Source organism: Solanum stenotomum, chromosome 1 (genome assembly GCF_019186545.1).
Source record: "Solanum stenotomum isolate F172 chromosome 1, ASM1918654v1, whole genome shotgun sequence".
NCBI classification, from domain to species: domain Eukaryota; kingdom Viridiplantae; phylum Streptophyta; class Magnoliopsida; order Solanales; family Solanaceae; genus Solanum; species Solanum stenotomum.
The window spans coordinates 21,811,308-21,830,492 of NC_064282.1; the positions used below are offsets into that span (position 1 = coordinate 21,811,308).

The 19,185-nt window shown below is 31.9% G+C and overlaps 1 protein-coding gene across 3 annotated transcripts in view; it reads right to left on the reverse strand.

The window, feature by feature from the left end:
- Positions 1-19,185, reverse strand: part of LOC125853513 (carotenoid 9,10(9',10')-cleavage dioxygenase 1-like) — a 33,057-nt gene extending 13,872 nt beyond the window's left edge. Inside the window, exons 1-14 of one of the 3 annotated variants that reach the window (XM_049533212.1) lie at positions 18,909-19,185; positions 15,748-15,818; positions 15,534-15,548; positions 14,684-14,795; positions 12,878-12,977; positions 12,644-12,706; positions 12,250-12,360; positions 11,514-11,698; positions 10,342-10,480; positions 9,449-9,569; positions 9,270-9,371; positions 8,724-8,975; positions 6,351-6,462; positions 5,898-6,175 (exon numbers count right to left, since the gene is read on the reverse strand). In XM_049533212.1, coding sequence (XP_049389169.1) covers positions 6,146-6,175; positions 6,351-6,462; positions 8,724-8,975; positions 9,270-9,371; positions 9,449-9,569; positions 10,342-10,480; positions 11,514-11,698; positions 12,250-12,360; positions 12,644-12,706; positions 12,878-12,977; positions 14,684-14,795; positions 15,534-15,548; positions 15,748-15,818; positions 18,909-19,148 — 1,653 coding nt within the window. In that variant the 5' untranslated portion in view covers positions 19,149-19,185 and the 3' untranslated portion in view covers positions 5,898-6,145. Of the gene's footprint in view, positions 1-5,897; positions 6,176-6,350; positions 6,463-8,723; positions 8,976-9,269; positions 9,372-9,448; positions 9,570-10,341; positions 10,481-11,513; positions 11,699-12,249; positions 12,361-12,643; positions 12,707-12,877; positions 12,978-14,683; positions 14,796-15,533; positions 15,549-15,747; positions 15,819-16,665; positions 16,943-18,908 lie in introns of those variants that run through there. The other 2 variants (XM_049533214.1, XM_049533213.1) reach the window with 2 other exon arrangements.

Genomic DNA, 19,185 nt, shown 5'->3' on the forward strand with positions numbered 1-19,185 from the left:
ATAGTGTAGGAGGGGAAAATGCTTGAGCTACTACTGCATGACTTGTTGCTCCTATTTATTTAAAAATAGTAATTTAATCTTTATATTTTTAAAAAAATTACATATTAGAGATAATAGTTACTATCACACTAAAATCAACCTGAGTTTGTGGTGCACTGATCATCCTTAATCAAAAATCTCGGGTTCGAGCTTTGGGTATGAAGAAAATCTTATTGGAAGCATCACCCTTTGAATGGGTATGGGAAAATCCTTTTCGACTTATCGATTTTCAATTTTTAAAAATGCTAAACCAATAAGATATTTCCTATCGATTTTTGGTTTATCGATTTTGGTCATTTACGGTTCGGTTTTTGGTTTAACCAATAAAAAAAATACTTAAAAATTAAATATATGACTTCTCCTACAATTTAATTGGACAAGACAATAATGTAACTTTACTAATGCCCGTAAAATAGAAATAGTAATAACTAACAAGAAAAGAACTATACAAGTGTAACACAAAGAGAAATTAAGAAGAATATGTTTGTTACTTTAGGTTTTGCCATTTTATATAAGGTGAAGTTATGAACTCAAAAGTCTCTATGAAGTGTAAATTAAAGGCTAAAGGAAAAAAACAGTAACTAGTAAAGTGTTGAGATTAAGAGCATGTTTGACATTGTTGTTAGGAGACCAAAAACACTTATTTTGATTAAGAAAAATATACTTCTTGAAAAAAATTAAGGTGTTTGGTTAACAGGTTTAAGTTGCTTTTAGTGGGAAGGCGAAACAATTTTTCTACGGTTGGAAAGAAACTAAAAATTTCTGATTTTTAAGCATAAGCATAAAATTACTTTTTTCAAGACCAAACTATCCTTGCCATATATAAATATTTACCAATATATTCCTTATATTTAATTATTTTTGTGGTGAATTTTCATATGTAGTGATTTAATATGTGAAATGGTTTTTAAATTTATTTTTCTTGATATTTTTAATTAGATTTAAATTATTATATTAATATTTAATTTATTTTTATTTGTTTATGTATAATATTGATTAAAAATTTGAATATGTACATATTAATTCAATAAAAGTAAAAAATTCATTCCAAATTTCATAATAGACATTTAAAATAATTTTCTCTCTATAAAATAATCTTAATATAAAAAGTGCACTGATATTTGCCCTTTTTTGTAATTTGACTCTCAAAAACATTTTTAAAAATGATTCGCCAAACACAATTTGCTTATCAAAAACTCGTTTCAATTAATTAACCAAACACAAATTGTTTTTATTTTTCAAAAGCACTTTCCTAACAAGTCATTTTAGAATAAGTGTTTCTTAAAATAAATTGTTTTTAACAGTAATGTCAAACATGATCTAATATTTAATATTTATGTACAGGTGTAGTAGTAAATTACTACAATCTTAATGGGTTATCGGTTTACCCAATAACCAATATTCAAAAACCAAACTCAGACTAATAACCCGATAATTTTTTTATAAAATCATTAAAATCTCGTTAATTCAATAACCCAATAATCATAAACCAGTAGCACTTTTTTGGGTTTATTTCATCGCTCAATTCGATTTTTGCACACTCCTAAGTGTCACCCATTAAACTGAATAGCTATCAAGTGTGATATGAATTTAATCGAAACTTCAATGAAAAATCTAAGCGATTTAAAAAAATTATCACACTAAAGAGTTCTAACTGAACTTTTATTGTAATCATATTAGATGATACGTTATCAAATCCTACTAATTTGTCGAAAAAGAGTTTTTTTTTTTGGTTTTCCATCGGTGTCCGAAGTCTATACTGGAGCTCCGATTAAATTCGAATCGCGCTCTGCAGGATCCATTTGGGGATGACGCTCCCAACAGGATTTTCTCCATATTCAGGGCTCGAACCCAAGACCTTTGGTTAAGGGTGAAGCACTCCCACCAGTATACCACATGAACCCATGTTGGTAATGTCGAAAAAGAGTTCTAATTGGACTCTTGTTGAAATTTATTATCGTGTATATGTGGATTGTTTTTAACCTATCTTTTCTTCAAAAATAAAATTAAAGATACAATATCAGATTTTACTTACTAACAAGAGATATAAAATCAGAGTTCTAATACGTAATATTTCTTTGGGAAGAGTTCTATTTTGTAAACTAATTTTAATGATAACTACGAACTGCATAGATTAATTTTGTATTAAGTTGTATGTTCATGTTTGTATTTATAGTAATTTATTTATTACTCTTTTCATATTAATTTATTTGTCCTATTTTAATTTAGTTTGAAATTTAATATAATAAAGAATTTTTTTGAATATGATTATTTTAAATTAAACAAATGTGAAATATACTATTTTTTTTTAATTTTATGTCTTATACATGCTCAGGGGCGGACCCACCTTGTAAGAAGGGGTGTCATCCGACACTACTTAGTCGGAAAGTTTAATTAAAATATACATATACATATATCAGAAAAAACAAACACTTTTATATATAATACCGATGACAATAGTTAACACGAACTCCTGGATGGCTTGTTGGTTAAGTGTTTTCTCAGTGTGAAATATATCTTTCATTTTAAAGTGCTATTTGAACCCAAAAACCCTCCCCTTTGAGCTCTTTAAATCAAACCAACCAATCAAGAATCATTTTTGCATATGTCTTAGATGTTAAATTACTTGACCACAAGCTTGAATTGCATTATAATCTGTTTGGCCAAGCTTTTAAAAGTAAAAATGTTTATTTTTTTTAAAAAATAATTGATTTAACCAAGCTTTTGAAGAAAAATAAATGTGTTTCGGCCTTCGGGAGTAGCAAATGTTGTTTTTCAATGTCTAAAAAAAAATAGCTTTTGTCTAAAAGCAATTTTTTGAAAAATGTTTTTTGAGAAAAAATACATTATTTACTTGGCCAAACACTAATTACTTCTAAAAAATATTTTATAAATTTATTGATCAAGCATAAACCACTTCTGGCCAAAATAATTTTTTTGAAAAAAAAAACACTTTTTAAAATAAGTTTGATTCTAAGAGTTTGGTCAAACATGACTATTAATCACGCTAAACCTAAAATTCTAGTGTTCAAAAATTAGTTAATCTTTTCTTTAATTTTTTCATTTGTTCTTTCCTTTAAGTGACGACACCACTTGCAAAAATTTATGTGTACGCCACTATACATAACATAGCTACTATAGAGATTATATTTTGATATTATTACAAAGATAGTTGTGTACTAATAATATTAATTTAATATGTTTAAATAAATAAGTTTTAAACTTTTTAGAAATAATTTTTAAAAATATTAACAAGTGAATAATAAATGTTAGTTAATTTTAAATTAAAACATGATTATCTTTTGTAATATCTGGACATCACACGAATACGTTATTCTTCTTGAAATTTTTTGTATTAATTTTAAACTTCATTATGTTTATCAAAAATATAAAAAAAATTCATACTCGTTTGGTGAAGTTTCATCTTTTTGGACAAATTAACAAGTAACAAGTAAAAGGAATTTATGGAGTTTTCCTCTTCCATATAACAATCTAACTCATTTTCCTGAAAATGACAAAAGTGTAAGAAGAAAAAAGGACGCTTAATTGAAAAGGAAAGGGGGGATTGATATCATGTTACCAATAGTATAAAATAAGGATAATGAAAAAATATGTAATTATTTAAAGGGAAAGGGTTCCCATAACCTATTGAAAATGGTTCAAAAATGTCCCCCTTCTATTTATTAGTTTAATAACGTTTTTTTTAGGTTAAAAAATGTCCATTATTTAATAGAAATATGACATGAAATTTAACTAAACAAATGAGAATTTTATATTGGTCTACATCATTATTTACCCAATGAAAAGAGCCAATCAAATACCACATTGGTCTTCCAAAGGAATCTCTTTTTACAGAAAATAGGAATGCCCTTCAAAATTCTTCTACCAAATGTATAGTATTTTTTAGTACAGGTTTTGAAATCTGCTATGTAAGGCTTTAAACTGATGTATAAATGAAAAACATTTCATCCTTATATGATGTTGTACTTTTTGCCTATACTATTATGCATTTGAGCTGCTATTTATTGGATTAAAATTCTGCATTTTAATTAGCTGTTGTTTTTTTAATTTCAAGCATTCATTTTACTTGTTTGTTTGTTGGGTTGAAAGTTGCTATTTTGAGCCTTAAGATTTGCATTTTAACTATCTGTTTTGGCCGAGTTAATTTCAGAGACCTCCCTCCAGGTTTCACTCTATAACACTCACCTCCCATGTGGTTTACGATATTACGTCTACCTCCCTTATTTTCATTTTCTTGTAATGATGATTTACTTTTTAAAGTATTTGTTAAATGAGTGATTTTTTTTACATAATATTTATTAATATGAAGATATTAATATATAGAAGGGTAAAAATGTCAAATCTAAATTATTTTATATTTAAGTTAAATAGGTTTAAAGAATGGTTACAAGAAAATGAAAATAAGACGTAATATCGTAAACCACAGGGGAGGTGAGTGTTATAGAACGAAACCTGAAGGGATGTCTATGAAATTATCCCTTTTTTTTTATTGAAAGCAATTAAACATCTACCATTTTTGAAGAAAAAAACAGAGGAATAAAGAACAGAGAAAAGGCTTTCAATCATCCATGAAATGGGTCTGGGTATTGGGTTGGGTCGGATCTTTTAATTGGGTAAGAAAATTATGTGGACCAATATAAAGTGACCACTTGTTAAGTTAAATTCCATGTCATATTTCTATTACTTAATGAGCATTTTTTAACCTAAAGAAAATGTTAAAGGCATTTTTAAACTAATAGGTGGAAGGATGACATTTTAAAATTATTTCTAATAGGTTAAGGACATTTTTGAGCCTTTATGAGCTGGTTGTACTTTTCCAAAAGTTTTTGGTTCAAAATGTCCTTATCGCTATGTTTTTGGCTCAAATATTCTCTTCAATTAGCAAAATAACTTTAAAATATCATTCTTACAAACAATTGCTCCAAAACAAGGAAGAAGGTCAAATTTTGCTTTTAAACTATTCGAAATAAGATAGGTTTGCCTATTTCAGCACGAAAGAATATCTAATAGCTTAATACGTATCAACTAATTCAAACGACCTATACAATGCATGATATTATAAAAGAATTTCTACATTATAAGATAATCACTTGAAATATATACAAGCAACTATTTATGAAAAGTAAATTGAATTTATTAGTAACACAAAGTATAAGAGGCCTACAAACCACATAATAAAACAAGAAAAATAAGCGCGCTACATAATTCAATATGTTAAAATACACTATAATGTAAATTTGATATAAGTTAAAAGATGGATAGAAAATGTAAATAAGGGGAAGTAGTAGCTATTTACAAGCAAGTAGCCTTTGACAAGAAGGTCCCTGCAAGGAGGTGTTTATTCATCAATAGGTGCAAAGTTACTAGACAGAGATTTTTCCATTTTATTTAATTTTCTCTCTCTATTTTATACAGCGATATTTAACCATTGAGACGGATTTAGAATATAAAATTTATGAATTTTTACAGTAATGACAAGTGAATATACAATAATTGAATATATAGCCAAATAATTAATTATATTGTATTGTATTATTTTAATAAATTTAAATAATTAACAATGACAAAATGAAAAGAAAAAAATAAGTTAACAAGTCGATTGTTAAAATGGGACATCCTCTTCATTAACATAACAATGAATTTAACGATATCATATAATAAATAAAATAAAAATAAAAATCATATTAAAATTGATAACATAATAATATGATACAATAGGTAACAACCATCCAAACAAGCTGTAAATACACTCACAAGATTCCATTGTTTTTGCATTAGTTATATCATTGTACTGATATATAACCAAAAGCTATTTTGAAAAAAAACAGCAAAAAATATTTATGGCCAGGAAACTTTAGCAGGTCCATTATCATTTGTATAATATGAAATGAGTGCAGATACACACAGAAAACTTGACATACATTTATTACTATGTTTTAGTCACCAGTAGCCACCAGCTCATAACAGGTACTATGGACATATAATTACAATATATATCACAGAATAATATTGATGATGCCAATTGAAAACAGAGTTGCATGTTGTTAGTAGACTGACTTTCTGATCCACTCTTCTTAAGTATATCTCACATTTTGGCTTGCTCTTGAATTTGTTCCTGTACAGAGGACGATGAATTGCGAGAATGAGGCCAAGTTTAAACCAAAATGTTAAAAGAGAGAAACAGCAAATTGCAACTCTACAGAATGTTGAATGAGATCACATGTTTAAATCCTCTCAATTTCGCACTCTGGACCGTTTCATATATGTCAAAGAATGTTAGCTTAATTCACCTCTGTGACAAAGAAGGCATGGAATCCAAATGGAACTCTTTTGGGTAATTCAACAACTGCCACAGGTTCAGCTGACATTGTTTTCGCATCAATTACATTCACTGATGACTTTCTGCATAATGTATTCCAGAGAATGGAATTGGTCAGAGAATATTTCAAGTTTTTAGCACAAAATAATGAACACAATTATACCCCTGAAAGGAAAGGCATTACATTGGTCAGCACCTATCTAGGATTTATTCGACCAAGAATTCTCCTTTCTGAGTATTTATCTCAAGGAATTCAAAGATGATAGAGAACCATTTTACGTTATGAAAAGTAGATATGTAGTAGAGGCTATAGTTTTGCTTAGAAAACTGATGAAAATTAATATGTAGAGGAAGATGGATCGCTACAATGGTATTCAATGACTTAGAAGAGAATATGACAAGAGTACCAAGAGTAAGTCCTTTTGTGGGTGTTGAGAAGGAAAAAATCCATATCAAATATATGTGTTGATAGAAGATATGTATAAGGGAACTGTCACAAGTGTGAGAAGAGGAATTACAAAGGAGTATTCTATAACCGGGAGTTTATGTGAGGGATCTACCTTTCTACCTTATGCCTTTTACTTGTTTCCCTTAATTATGAACGAACTACCAATAGTAACATGATAAGGTATGGGAGCTGTAGATGCTATCATGTTAATTGACAACTTCTATGTGATTTAGTTATAACTTTGGACAAAAGTTCTAGACCAAGGTTTTAGGATGGGCAGAGTTAGACAAAAATACATATATTACAAGTTTACTCTCCATAAGAAGTATAAAGGTGAACTGAGATTGGTTGGGATTGTGATACATAATTGGTGAATTTAGACATCTAGAATCAGTTTTCAGGGAGAATGAAATATTAGATGAAGATATATCTAGTAGAATGAAATTGGGATGGTTGAATTGGACGTGCACTAGAGGGTGCTAGGCAATATAGAAGATACCTAACAAACTGAAAGGAGATTCCTTTAAATACTTATGAGACTTACAATTTAGTAATATGAAGTGAATGTTGAGGCTCTAATGCCCAATAACAATATATCTACAAGAGAAGTGTTGTAGAAATGTGGATATTAAGATATAGAGTACTCGAAGTTCTCAAATGATTAAAGAGGGTGCAAATTGTTAAATTAGGTCTTACACCTAACTCACACCCCAAAAGCTAGCTCTAAAGGAGAAGGATTGCACAAGCCTTATAAGGAGTCTATCCATCTCATTAACCACCGATGTGGGACTTTTGTCATTCTTTAACACCCCACCTCACACCCAGTGCTTAGCATCTGGTGCGTGGGCAATTTTGATTTTGGGGGCCCCAACATCGGGTGAAACGGGCCCTACTCTGATACCATGTTAAATTAGGTCTTAGACCTAACTCACACCCCAAAAGCTAGCTCTAAGGGAGGAGGATTGCCCAAGCCTTATAAGGAGTCTCCCATCTCATTAACCACCGATGTGGGACTTTTGTCATTCTTTAACACAAATCACATACGTAGAATGGTTTGGACATATCATATATAGACCTCCAAGTGCACCAATTTATAGGTGCTGACACTATGGTGTTCGAAGACACTAAAAGGGACGAGGTAGATGTAAAATGTCATGGAGAGAGATTGACTTAGAAGACAATCTTTTGGAATCAGTCTTTTTTTAGTTTGGAAGGTAGCTTGTATAAAAACAACTGTTCATAGGTTGCCTAATCGAAAAATGCCAAGATGATAGAACTTTAGATATTGGTACTAATAGAACATAGTGGAAGTAAATGACCCATATAAGCGATACAAACTAGTCAGGAGGCTTAGTGTTGCTAATCTTATAGTAAGTCTGAGTAGGAAAGAATGTGAGATTTAAAGGACCATCTCATTCTAGAGAACCCATAATTGCCTTAAAAGACAAACCACTTACCATTTCTGCAATAAACTTGGACCCAAATAGAGAGGAATATACACATGACTCTTAACCCTAACTAGTTTGATATTACAGTGTGTTTGACTGATCAAATGATAACTTCCTTTCATTTTGATAATGAACTTGTGAAAAATTTGGAGAACATTCAGCAGGAGGTTGCCTAACAGGGCACCACCTTAAATATTTTTTGGGCATGCCACAATCTTCAAATCATAATTGTGAGTTTTATTATTATGCTCTTTTACTTATTGCTAGGCTTGAAGCAGAAAGCAGTTAGATGAAATCTACATCCCTTTCCCACTTTGGTTTGCTTTAAAAAAGTAAATTCAACTTAAAGACAGTTAATGTCAAATCTTTTAGTCTCATAGAGAAAAGGTCCAAGTCATAGTAATTGTGTATTTTGTATATGCAATGCAAGAGAGTGGTAGAGGAGTACCCAGTGTTCTCATCATGTACAAACAATATTAAGTAGCCATCATCCTCTTCACATTCAGTCCCAGGCTGACGGGGAACAAATATTGCCTCTGAGCCAAATCTTCCAGGTCCAAGGTCGAATATTCCAGGAACATTTCCACCTACTTCAAGCTTTGTTTTTCCAGTCTCTGGTTCCGCATGCAAATCAAATTTGACAACTCCTGTGATCTGGGCAACGTTGTTTAAAATGGTTCCATATACATAGCGTTGCTTCCTAAATTTTGCAAAAGTCACTATCATCACGATAACATAAGGAATGAAAACGATATGATGCAAATCACTAAAATTAAGGCACATAAGGGATGAAAATGAGATGATCAAATCACTAAAATTAAGGCAAGCATTCTCTCAACGCTTGTGAATAAAAGATGAAGCAAGAGAGACAGCCAGTGGATGAAGATGTTCCTAACTTCCTATGAAGCATTTCAACAGCAATTAATCCACATTCTGGATATTTTATGTAGTGCAGGAATTTCAGAATTAAAATGAAAATTTTGTAACATCTGACCTTCCAGTGTAGTTCTCGTTGATCCGTGGAAAATCAACAGCAGCCTCTGACAGTTTCTTCTGTGATGCTAAACCACTCTTCATATTGAACCTCATCTCATACCTGACAATTACGACTAAAATCAAGATACTTGGAAGATCTGAAAGTCAATTAAGATCATCAGGTTGGAGTGACCCTACAACTCATTTGTGAAACCGTCACGCTGTTCATCTTTTTCAGTTCCTTTAATCGCGTCTAGATCTGGATTCTGCAGGCGGGAAGTGATCAAGACCACGTCATCTCCCTCCTCCCAAGCATTGGCTGGTCAAACAATGAAAAAAACTCAGTTTGAATCGGTTAGTAAGACTAAAAGCATTTATATCTTGTGATTTGTTGAAGTTTATGAATGGTGGTGTCCAGTAAGAAATAAAACATTTTTGTGTTTTTTCAGTCTATAAGAGAAGTTACTCAAAGTCAGGTAGTCATTATGTCTAACAAGACGATCTGAGAAGTGCAAACCATCTTCATTGGTTCCAAAGCATCCATCTCTTCAAAGTTGTATGCAGATAAATCCAGTCCTTTACAAATTTCACTATACTGTAAGTTGCTATGGGTTAATTCTCAACTTTCTTGAACGATTATTCACAAATTTATAATTTGACATGTGTCATCCCAAGTCCCTCAGTCTCATCTAAGGTAAATGTAGCCACAGACCAGTTTGAGAAAAGTGAAGTTAATCAAGCTTGATCTCAGTTGGCCAGTAAACACTCCAACTTAGAGGATGCACATCTAGACACCTCAACTCAAATCCACTGTGTCAATTGAGGTGTCTAGATGTGCATTCTCAAAGTTGGATTGCTTACTTGCCAGTTGAGGCCAAGTTTGAGTGTCTGTTTATGTATTATGCCTAATGTTAACCATCCAACAGCTTAGGAACACTGGCGAATATTGCAGAAAAAGCAAAGGACAAAATGTAAAACATCACTGGAAATAAACATGCTCTATGTGATAAATATTTTCTGTAACCAGCTTAATGGAGATATTTCATGAGAGGATTACCAAATGTTAACCATCAAATTTAAAAAATTCATACCGTTGTGGAATATGAAGCAGTTAGGAAGCTCGAACCACTTGATTAGGGATTCGTTCTTTGCGTAGCGTGGAAGAACTCCAAAACGAGCCTTCTTTGTGGGGTCAAAGCTGTATGCCAGCTGTTTCTTTTTCACCATTTCCTAAAAATTACATAGAAGCTCATTAATCATCTGAACTCACTTTCATGATTAATTGTGAAAACAAGCATGAGAGAACTTGCAAGCGGTTGATTGAGCCAAGCAATTTAACTGCCAATCACCTGTCAAGGCAGCAAGTGTAAACATGCAGACAACATGTAGTTGTCATTATGCATATGGATAGCACATCTCAAAGTTGATCTGATCAATACTGGACTTAAAGGAACCATAGATTATTCGTTAGGCACTTGAAGAGAAGAGTTGAATACCCAAGTTTATTGCATTCACGTTTAACTTTACATCATCCAACAAGTAAAAAGAAATACTCCATTCATTATTTCACATTTAATGTCTAGTTTTCTAAATGTTGGCTTCATCTAATTGATCTCCACCTCATAGACTGCAGTGTGTTATTCTTTTACAATATAGATAAAGAGTATAATTTGAAGGAGCCACTTCCGCACTCTTTAGCAGCAAAATGAACAAATAAGAAGTCAGCTGATTCCAATATGGCTCCACTGATCTTAGATTTATAAGTATTTTAAACATCCAGTCACTTAATTGTACTTTGTACACCAGAATTTACTTACAATCCCAAGAAATTCAAAATCATTTAGCCCCATTTTTCCATAACTTTACTTAACCCCTTTACCTATAAGACAACGGCACTGTCTCCAAGAACTCAAATTTATGAAGAAGACGATGCTACTTCACTAATTTGGTTTTGATACGTCGTCTAGCACTGTGCATCAGTTTTACACACTTAAATTATTTCGAATGCATCTCCTAGCACACTCCAATAAGGCAACAGTTTGAAACTTCCTTCTACAAGTTCCATGTTCAAGACAAAGACCGAAAACAGGATTCCAAACTAAAGAGCCAAAAGATAGCTGATAACTCAAAGAGGAAAATAGAACCTTTATACAAGACAGAAATTTCTCTTCCAGAATAGCTTCTGTCATAGTCATTAGGAGAGGAAATCCAAAACTCTTCAAAGAATAAATTAATTGAATTTATTTTTGTAAAGGAGGCATACCTTTGGTCTGAAGTACAATGGAAGATCCATCATAATTGCATAATTTTCAGTAATAGCAAAATCGTGCATCATAACAGATGCTGGTATCGTTATTGGAACTGGATCTTGCATGACACCATCCTTGGATATGACTCTATATGTAGCGTAAGGTGGTGTCTGTGAGTAGCCAAAGGTAAACATTTCCCCTGCATGCAAATATTTTCAAGTCAAACTTTTTACTTGCAAAACAATATATGATTTAATAAATCATCATATCTTTTACTCCCCAGCTTTATTTTAGACCCATATTTGGCTTTTGTTGTACATTTGAACAAAATGCACCTGGACACCTAAGTTCTTACCCAAATAAAGGCTACATAACTTGAACCGAGTCAACCTTAGTTCCAAGATTCTTGTGATCTCCGCTACAAATTAGTTAAGTGTACTTCCATAATATGGTAGTTGGTAGAAACAGGAATTTCAAAGGCTTTTATATCTCCATTCAAGTAATGACCTATTTGGCAATCAGAAAGTTAGGGTGTGAAATGGGAGGAGAACCTTGTTCATTTAAGAAACAACTCGGAGGATTTTGCAACTAAAGGAAAGGATACAAGGAAGTGATGAACTGATAGCCACAGTATGAATATTCCTTATAAAAGTTTAGGTAGCATTATTAATGAACAAAGGACTGGAACCAATAAAGCATGTCACATTTATTTCCATCATTAGTAGCAGATTCACACGACTGTTCTCTTACCAGTTACAGGGTCAACCTTCGGGTGAGCAGTAAAGGGATGTTGCAACCTTTTATCGTAATCCAGCATGCCAAGCGTTTGCAGATCTCCATCCTCCAGAATTTTAACTACATCTGTGAACAGAATTTTCATTTTGTCAATATGAGAAGGAAAAAACAGTATACCAACAACAAATAGCAATGTTGCCAAAAATCAATCAAATGGCTGTTTGGCAGCTTGAATACATCTAAAATGATATCCAGGGAATTAAGAAGTTACAGTCTGCCAGAATAAACCAAAGAAAGTAATTAACTGTAAGATGTCAAAGAACTTAACAAGTTATTCAGACAAGCAAGCATTTAGATGATAGATAGCTAAAGTTTTTCAGTTAATAGATCAAATGGAGAAGTGACTTACATGGTTTATCACCCTCATGAAGAGCCAAAAGCTTCCCGTGGTGATATATCATAGCTGTATTAGCTGAAAGAAGGTAAAAAAAAGTTGTTTCCTCTCTTTAAGTCTTGGGAAGGTATACAAAACACACGTATATGCATATCATTCTCAAGAGATTTAGTTCCTATTACAACAAAGTTGTTGCAAAGGTACCATCAAGATAAAAACATCATACATTCTCAAACCTTTCTGTCCTACCTGTGCCATTTCCATAGGAAGTGTCCAAAACTTTCAGCTTTTCCCTGAGCATGTAAATATATACTGAGAACAATCCAAACAGCCCTTTAAGATCTCCAATCTGCAAATACAATAGTAAAGACTAAATAATATACAAAGGAATGGCTCCTTGACACAGTAATGCCATTAAGTTGAGGACTACAAAATTAATGGCTTAACATTGAATAAGAATGCATCTAATATCTGAAAGTAGCTAGCTATGAGGTGAATCCGGGTAAGTGATTGAATATTTAGAACCATTCTGTAATGTTTTACCACTCATATCAACAGGTTCAAATAAGAACAAGTAGACCAAGAAATATGAGTAGGTCACCCAATATGTTGTCAAAGGTGTGCCTAAAGCGAGGTTCAAACCGAATAGTTTCTGCGATCACTCTACGTAATTTATTAAACCGGTTTATGCTTGTAGCTACCCCCGGGGGGAATACGTGTAATAGCCCCGCGGGGAACCCCCGCCCAGAGGTGGGAATCTCTTTTAATTTGTCTCTGCGATTGGTCTTTCCTGGAGCTGGACCGCACCTTCGCTTCGCACGCTTCAGTGTCATCATCAAGGCTCTAAGACAGATTTTTCCTTGCGAATGAGCATTCTTTGCTTAGGAAACACTAAATTATTGATATTTCATTTTATCTTAAAAAAAATCAATTCCTTTGTCTATATATTTTTTATTCATGCATATAATTATTAGTCTTGGACTAGACATGTAAATTTGTATTTTTTTTCTCCATTTGCACCATTTTTAATTGAAGTCCACTCTTTATTTGCACTTAAAGCCCCAATGAACCTTAGAGCTTTTTTTCGCGTCCCGCTTTTGACAACACTGGTACTAATGTGAAGACAGAATGGTAATAGTTGTTTCTTTCCAGTCATTCCATCTCCTAAGCTGAGTACACAAATGATGATCCCTTTATCTGGGAGAGCAATCAAAATAATCATCAAATTTTGACCAGCTTCTCTTCCCCCAATGCTCCTACTTTGCTTTCTGATCATCTAACAGGAACTTATTGGGAAAAAAATTGGTTTCTAAACTTGAAACATCAATAAAGCACAACAATAACTGATACTCACCAACCTAACTCTTACAGAAACAGGTGGAGTCTACTAAGACATTAATAAACCCCTCTGGTAGCCTATACATAAACCATATGGGATGATTATATAACTCAACAGAAGCCACTGAGTACTTGAAGATTATTTGTTCTCACATTCAGAACAAAGAATTGGAGACAAATAATTAACATGGGGAGGTTAAATCTAACAGGAAACAGGAGCAACAAAATGTGATAATCTTGAGGTCCTAGTAAGCTACCAGATAACAAAGATTAGCCAAATAAAAATGCAATAAAATAATCGCATAGTACAGGACTGGAGACTGGCAAAGCATTTTTTTCGGATAAATGTGTGCCTGAAATAATGGGAAAAGTAGATGACCACACTCGAACCAAAGCATTGTTTACCACAGGCAACTGAGGGCTTCCTTTTATCCCTTCATTTCCTTACTTTTGGTAATGGTCGTTATATGATAAAGATGAGGATAGCAAATTATGTCATACAATAACAGAACACCACATGTTAATTTTCCAAATACTAAGTGAACACTAGTTTTCTAGATAATATGAGAGCACACTCAATGTCTTCTTTAAAAAGATAGATAGAAGATCACATTAAGCTCAAAAAACCTCAAATCGTTTATTGTTTGAATTTCCATACAATAAAAGATTGACAAGACAAAGAAATCTGAGAGTAAGAACTTTAAAACAAATGGTCACCTTCATAAACTTAGCTCCTCCAAAGAACTCTTCTTGCTTAAGACGTGATGTCCTCACAAAACGTGAGACATATGTTGCTTTTCCATCCTTAATTTGCAAGCCATGAATCATGCTGAAGAAAAACAAATTTTATCAAGGTAGCAGTTTTCACTGATGTCAGACAATAACAAGGAGTTTTACCTTCACATTCACATATGCTCCTCTACCTATCAAAAGCAGCATGAAGCATAGAAATGTAGATACACCAAACGATTTTGTTGTCATTGTTAAAAGGCAAATAAGAAAAGTTAACTAATAAAGCATGACTGATCACTTAATGCTGCACCATAAGACGATTCACAAAATAAGTCGTTTGCGTGGTGTGCTGTCTCTTAACTATCAGACAGAGTAGATAGACAAGAAAATGAACAAATTAAAGTTGGCCCTGATATTAAGAAATGTCCTAATCATCAATTATTTTTACTCTGAATATGTAGATACAAGCATGTCCATATGTACCAAATCTGAATTGGTAAACTAACATAGTAAAATTGAGTTATAAGTTTAAAGAGACACATAAGGTTGACAAGCCATAGGAAGTGATCAGTTAAGAAACGAGTACAACAGCATGAGTGTTCTCTTCAAACATTAAAAGATTATCACGTGTCAATTCCTAGCCTCATTATCTAAACCAGATAGTCGATTAATCACATGAAATGCAATAATCTAATCCAGTTTCAGCAAAATGAAGACACCGGTGTAGCTCACAATGAGTGAAAGAGTTTAACACTAGTGGGACTTCTTTTCAAAATAATTCTGGCAAATTTGATGTTTACTCTAAATTGAAAAGTCAAGACTGCAAGAGACGTACCCATCTCCATCAAACCTGCATAAAGCAGAAGTAAGGCTGAGTTTAATACTGGCAATTCTAAACAGAATCTCTTAACTAACCTTATGAACAAGAATGATGAATTTTTTTGTTATGTAACCTCAGGGATTGTATTTGTTTTGGTGTAGGAAAGGGGAAGAATTGAAGGAACGATAATAGTCAGGGATAAAAATAAGTTATGAAGAGAAGAAAATACCAATGATATCCAGCAACTGGAGCAAATTTAGGATTTGGACCAACCCTAACAAACTCACCATTCAGGCATTCCTGTCATACAAAGTTCATAATGGATCATTAGATATCTTCGAAGACAACAAGACGAAGTGATCATAAAAGGCAGGCCTTAAAAACTTAAGTTACATCCGATATGTTCTCCTTTATACTAGAGATTAAGGAAAGAACGGACAATAAATATGTTCCATTCCCAATCAGTTCCCATGCAGCAAACATGAAAGTATTATGGGGACAAAAGGAAGTCAAGAAAAAACAGCAAGAACAAAATATCAAATTATTAGTAGTATTTTTATGAAGTTTGCTTGTTTGTTAATCATCTAACATTTCCTTCCTCGAGGAAGATCAATATCAATTGATTCATTGATACAGCTAAAGTTATTGCCCTCTCCCGTACTTACAATCACATATCAAACTGTTCCTTTTTATCATGATCCAATGAGTTATGAACTGAACTCTTACAAGCACACAGAATACAGTTACAAAATTCAGTCCCAAACTATGCATATAACCCAGTCTATTACACGTTAACTTCAACAAGCATATTGTTCTAACTGGTAAAAGCATAAATTTGGTCTCAAATTAACTTCACAATCCTCATTTTCCCTTACAAGTATTTATAACCACACAAATATTTTTACATACTTAAACCCCACAAATTTCAAAAGTTGTATAACATAGAAAAATAAAATTGGGAGTTTTACTCCACAAGTTTCATTTCTTTATTATTAGCAAAAATAATCAAAAACACACCTAAATTATCAAAAGAAAAAAAAATTGTGCGTTTCCTATCTGAACTATCAAGTTTATATGTTTTCTAGCTAAACTATCACCAACAATTTATCAACACACTTTTATTCGAAAAAAATTGAAGTGAACTGACCGGAAGATGGCCTATAACGGGAAGGTCTTTAAGTGGAGGAGTTTCATCAGTAGGTGCAAAATTTCCCTGAAGAAAGGAGAGTGGCTTGGTAGAATCGTTCATCAATTTGATAATCGCCCATTCTACCCAGTCTATCGCTTTTGCAGCGACTCCATTTTGTGGCTTTGGATCAACCACCACTACTCCTCCTTCAATTCTCGCCACTCCATTTTCTTCTTTCATCCCCATTTTCTCTCTCTTTCTCTCTACATCATTTTTTTTGTGCTTACTATATAAAGGGACAGGGGAGAATAGTGGTGCATGGCTTGTTGCTCCTACACTCTTTATCTTTTTTTTTTATAATTGGATAAGATAAATACTTGCTCCAATTTGTTATATTTGGACTTGATATATCCATTAAGAAAATAATAATTATTTTATCACATTATTTTTATTAATTGATATTTGAAAATGATTTAAAGAATAAGTAATTAATGTTAAAAGTAAAACATGGAAAAAAAATTAATATGTTAAGAGTGAAAATATATTATCGAAATAGTGGATAGATTAAAATAAATTGAGGAAGTATTATTCAGGACAAGTTAGATAATAATCGGAAATGAGACTCCAATTTCAATAGAAGAAAATGATTTTTTACAATGTATAGGGAAAAAAATTAAAGATGTTTTACATGTAAAATAAAAAAATATATACAAAAATTAATATTTCTTATAAAAAATATAAATCCAAAAATATTTATAAAACGGTAGAAAACCATTCCCTCTCGACATTAACTTATAGGTTCAAAAATTTATAGACTTTAATTTAATTTTGTTAAGTAATTCACTTAAATAAGTATTATTTTAAGACGTAATAATTCTAGGGATTAAAGCATAAGAAACTCCTTGAACTATGGTAAAATTGTCATACATCAGTTACATCTCTAAATTATGCGATGCTCTATATTTATTTTTATATATACTATCTCCGTTTATATATTTTTCCTTTTCTAGAGTTAAATTATAAAAATATTGACTAACATTTTATAATTATTTTTTCATTATATTCATATGCCAAAAATTACAATTCATAGTACTTTTCGTATAGTTTTTAAATATCTAATTAAAATATCAAATTAATATAATCTAATTTATTTTTAAAAATTAATCAAATTAATTTTCAAAAAACGAATAATAAAAGTGGACAGACTCGTGAACTAATCATGTGAGGAATTTTATTATCCCTGGTATCATGGAGATACTGCTGTAAGTTCTGCCACGGGTCGATATTTGATGGAATTCGGGAAGAGTGACGTGTCGGTTTATATCACCATTATTTTAGCTTTTCTTTTCTTTGTTTTATTCTTAATATAATTACTTCCTCCATTCCCTTGATTTTCTAGCTTTTGTAATTTGTTTCAATTAAATACTGTTCAGAGTGACAAAAAGATATAATTATTTTCTTATTTTGAACTAATAAGACTTTTATATACCATTATTCTTCCACAATTTAAAGATTTTATTTTAGATTTTTCTACAATTAATTATTGATTTTAGTCCAGGCTCCAGCTATTTCCAAATATTAAGAATTTTTGGCTTTTATTATGGCCACATACTCGCTTGGTGAAGTTACATGTTTTTGTTACCATATAAAAATAAGGGAAAATAGTCGAATATATCCTTGAATTGTATTATTCAAAATGAGTTAATAAAAAATTGTCTTTCATTAAGTGTTTGGTTAAAAAATGTACTCATCATTACGTTTTTGGCTCAAACATGTCCTCCGACTAATAAAATAACTGAAACATATCATTCTTACTAACGGCTGCTCCAAAACAAAACAAAAATTAATTCAATTTTGTTCTTCAATTATTCAAAATAGAAGAATTTTACATTTTTTAACAGTGAAAAATATTTATCAAACTCAATACATGTCAACTACTTTAAATTAACTAACTCAAACAATCTATACAACATAACTAACGATATTGTAAAAAAAATAAAATTCTACCACAATCACCTTGATGAAATAGCTACAAGTAACTATTCACGAAAGGTGAATTGATGAAATTATTAGTAACACAAAGTATAGGAGGTGCAAACCACATACTAAAACATTAAAAATAAGTGTGCTATAAATTTTAATATGTTAAAGGATAAACTACTAAAACAATTTTTTTTTATATGATATCGAACTATATCGATGTATATAAGTTAAAATTCAGATAGAAAATATGTAAATGAGGGGAAGTAATAGCTACTTACAGGCAAGTAGCCTTTGACTGGAAGGTCCTTGCAAGGAGGTGTTTCTTCATGAATAGGTGCAAAGTTACCAGACAAAAAAGGGCAATTAGGGGCATTGCTTTTGTACATTAATTTGACAATTACTTTCTCTAACCAATCAATGGCTTTTCCTCCAAATTTCTTGTTGGGCTTTGGTTTCACCACAACCCAACCCCCCTCCTCATTTCTCTCCATTGTTACCACTTCTTTTGTTTCCCCCATAAAGAAATATGTTCAAATATAAATCTATCTCAAGTGT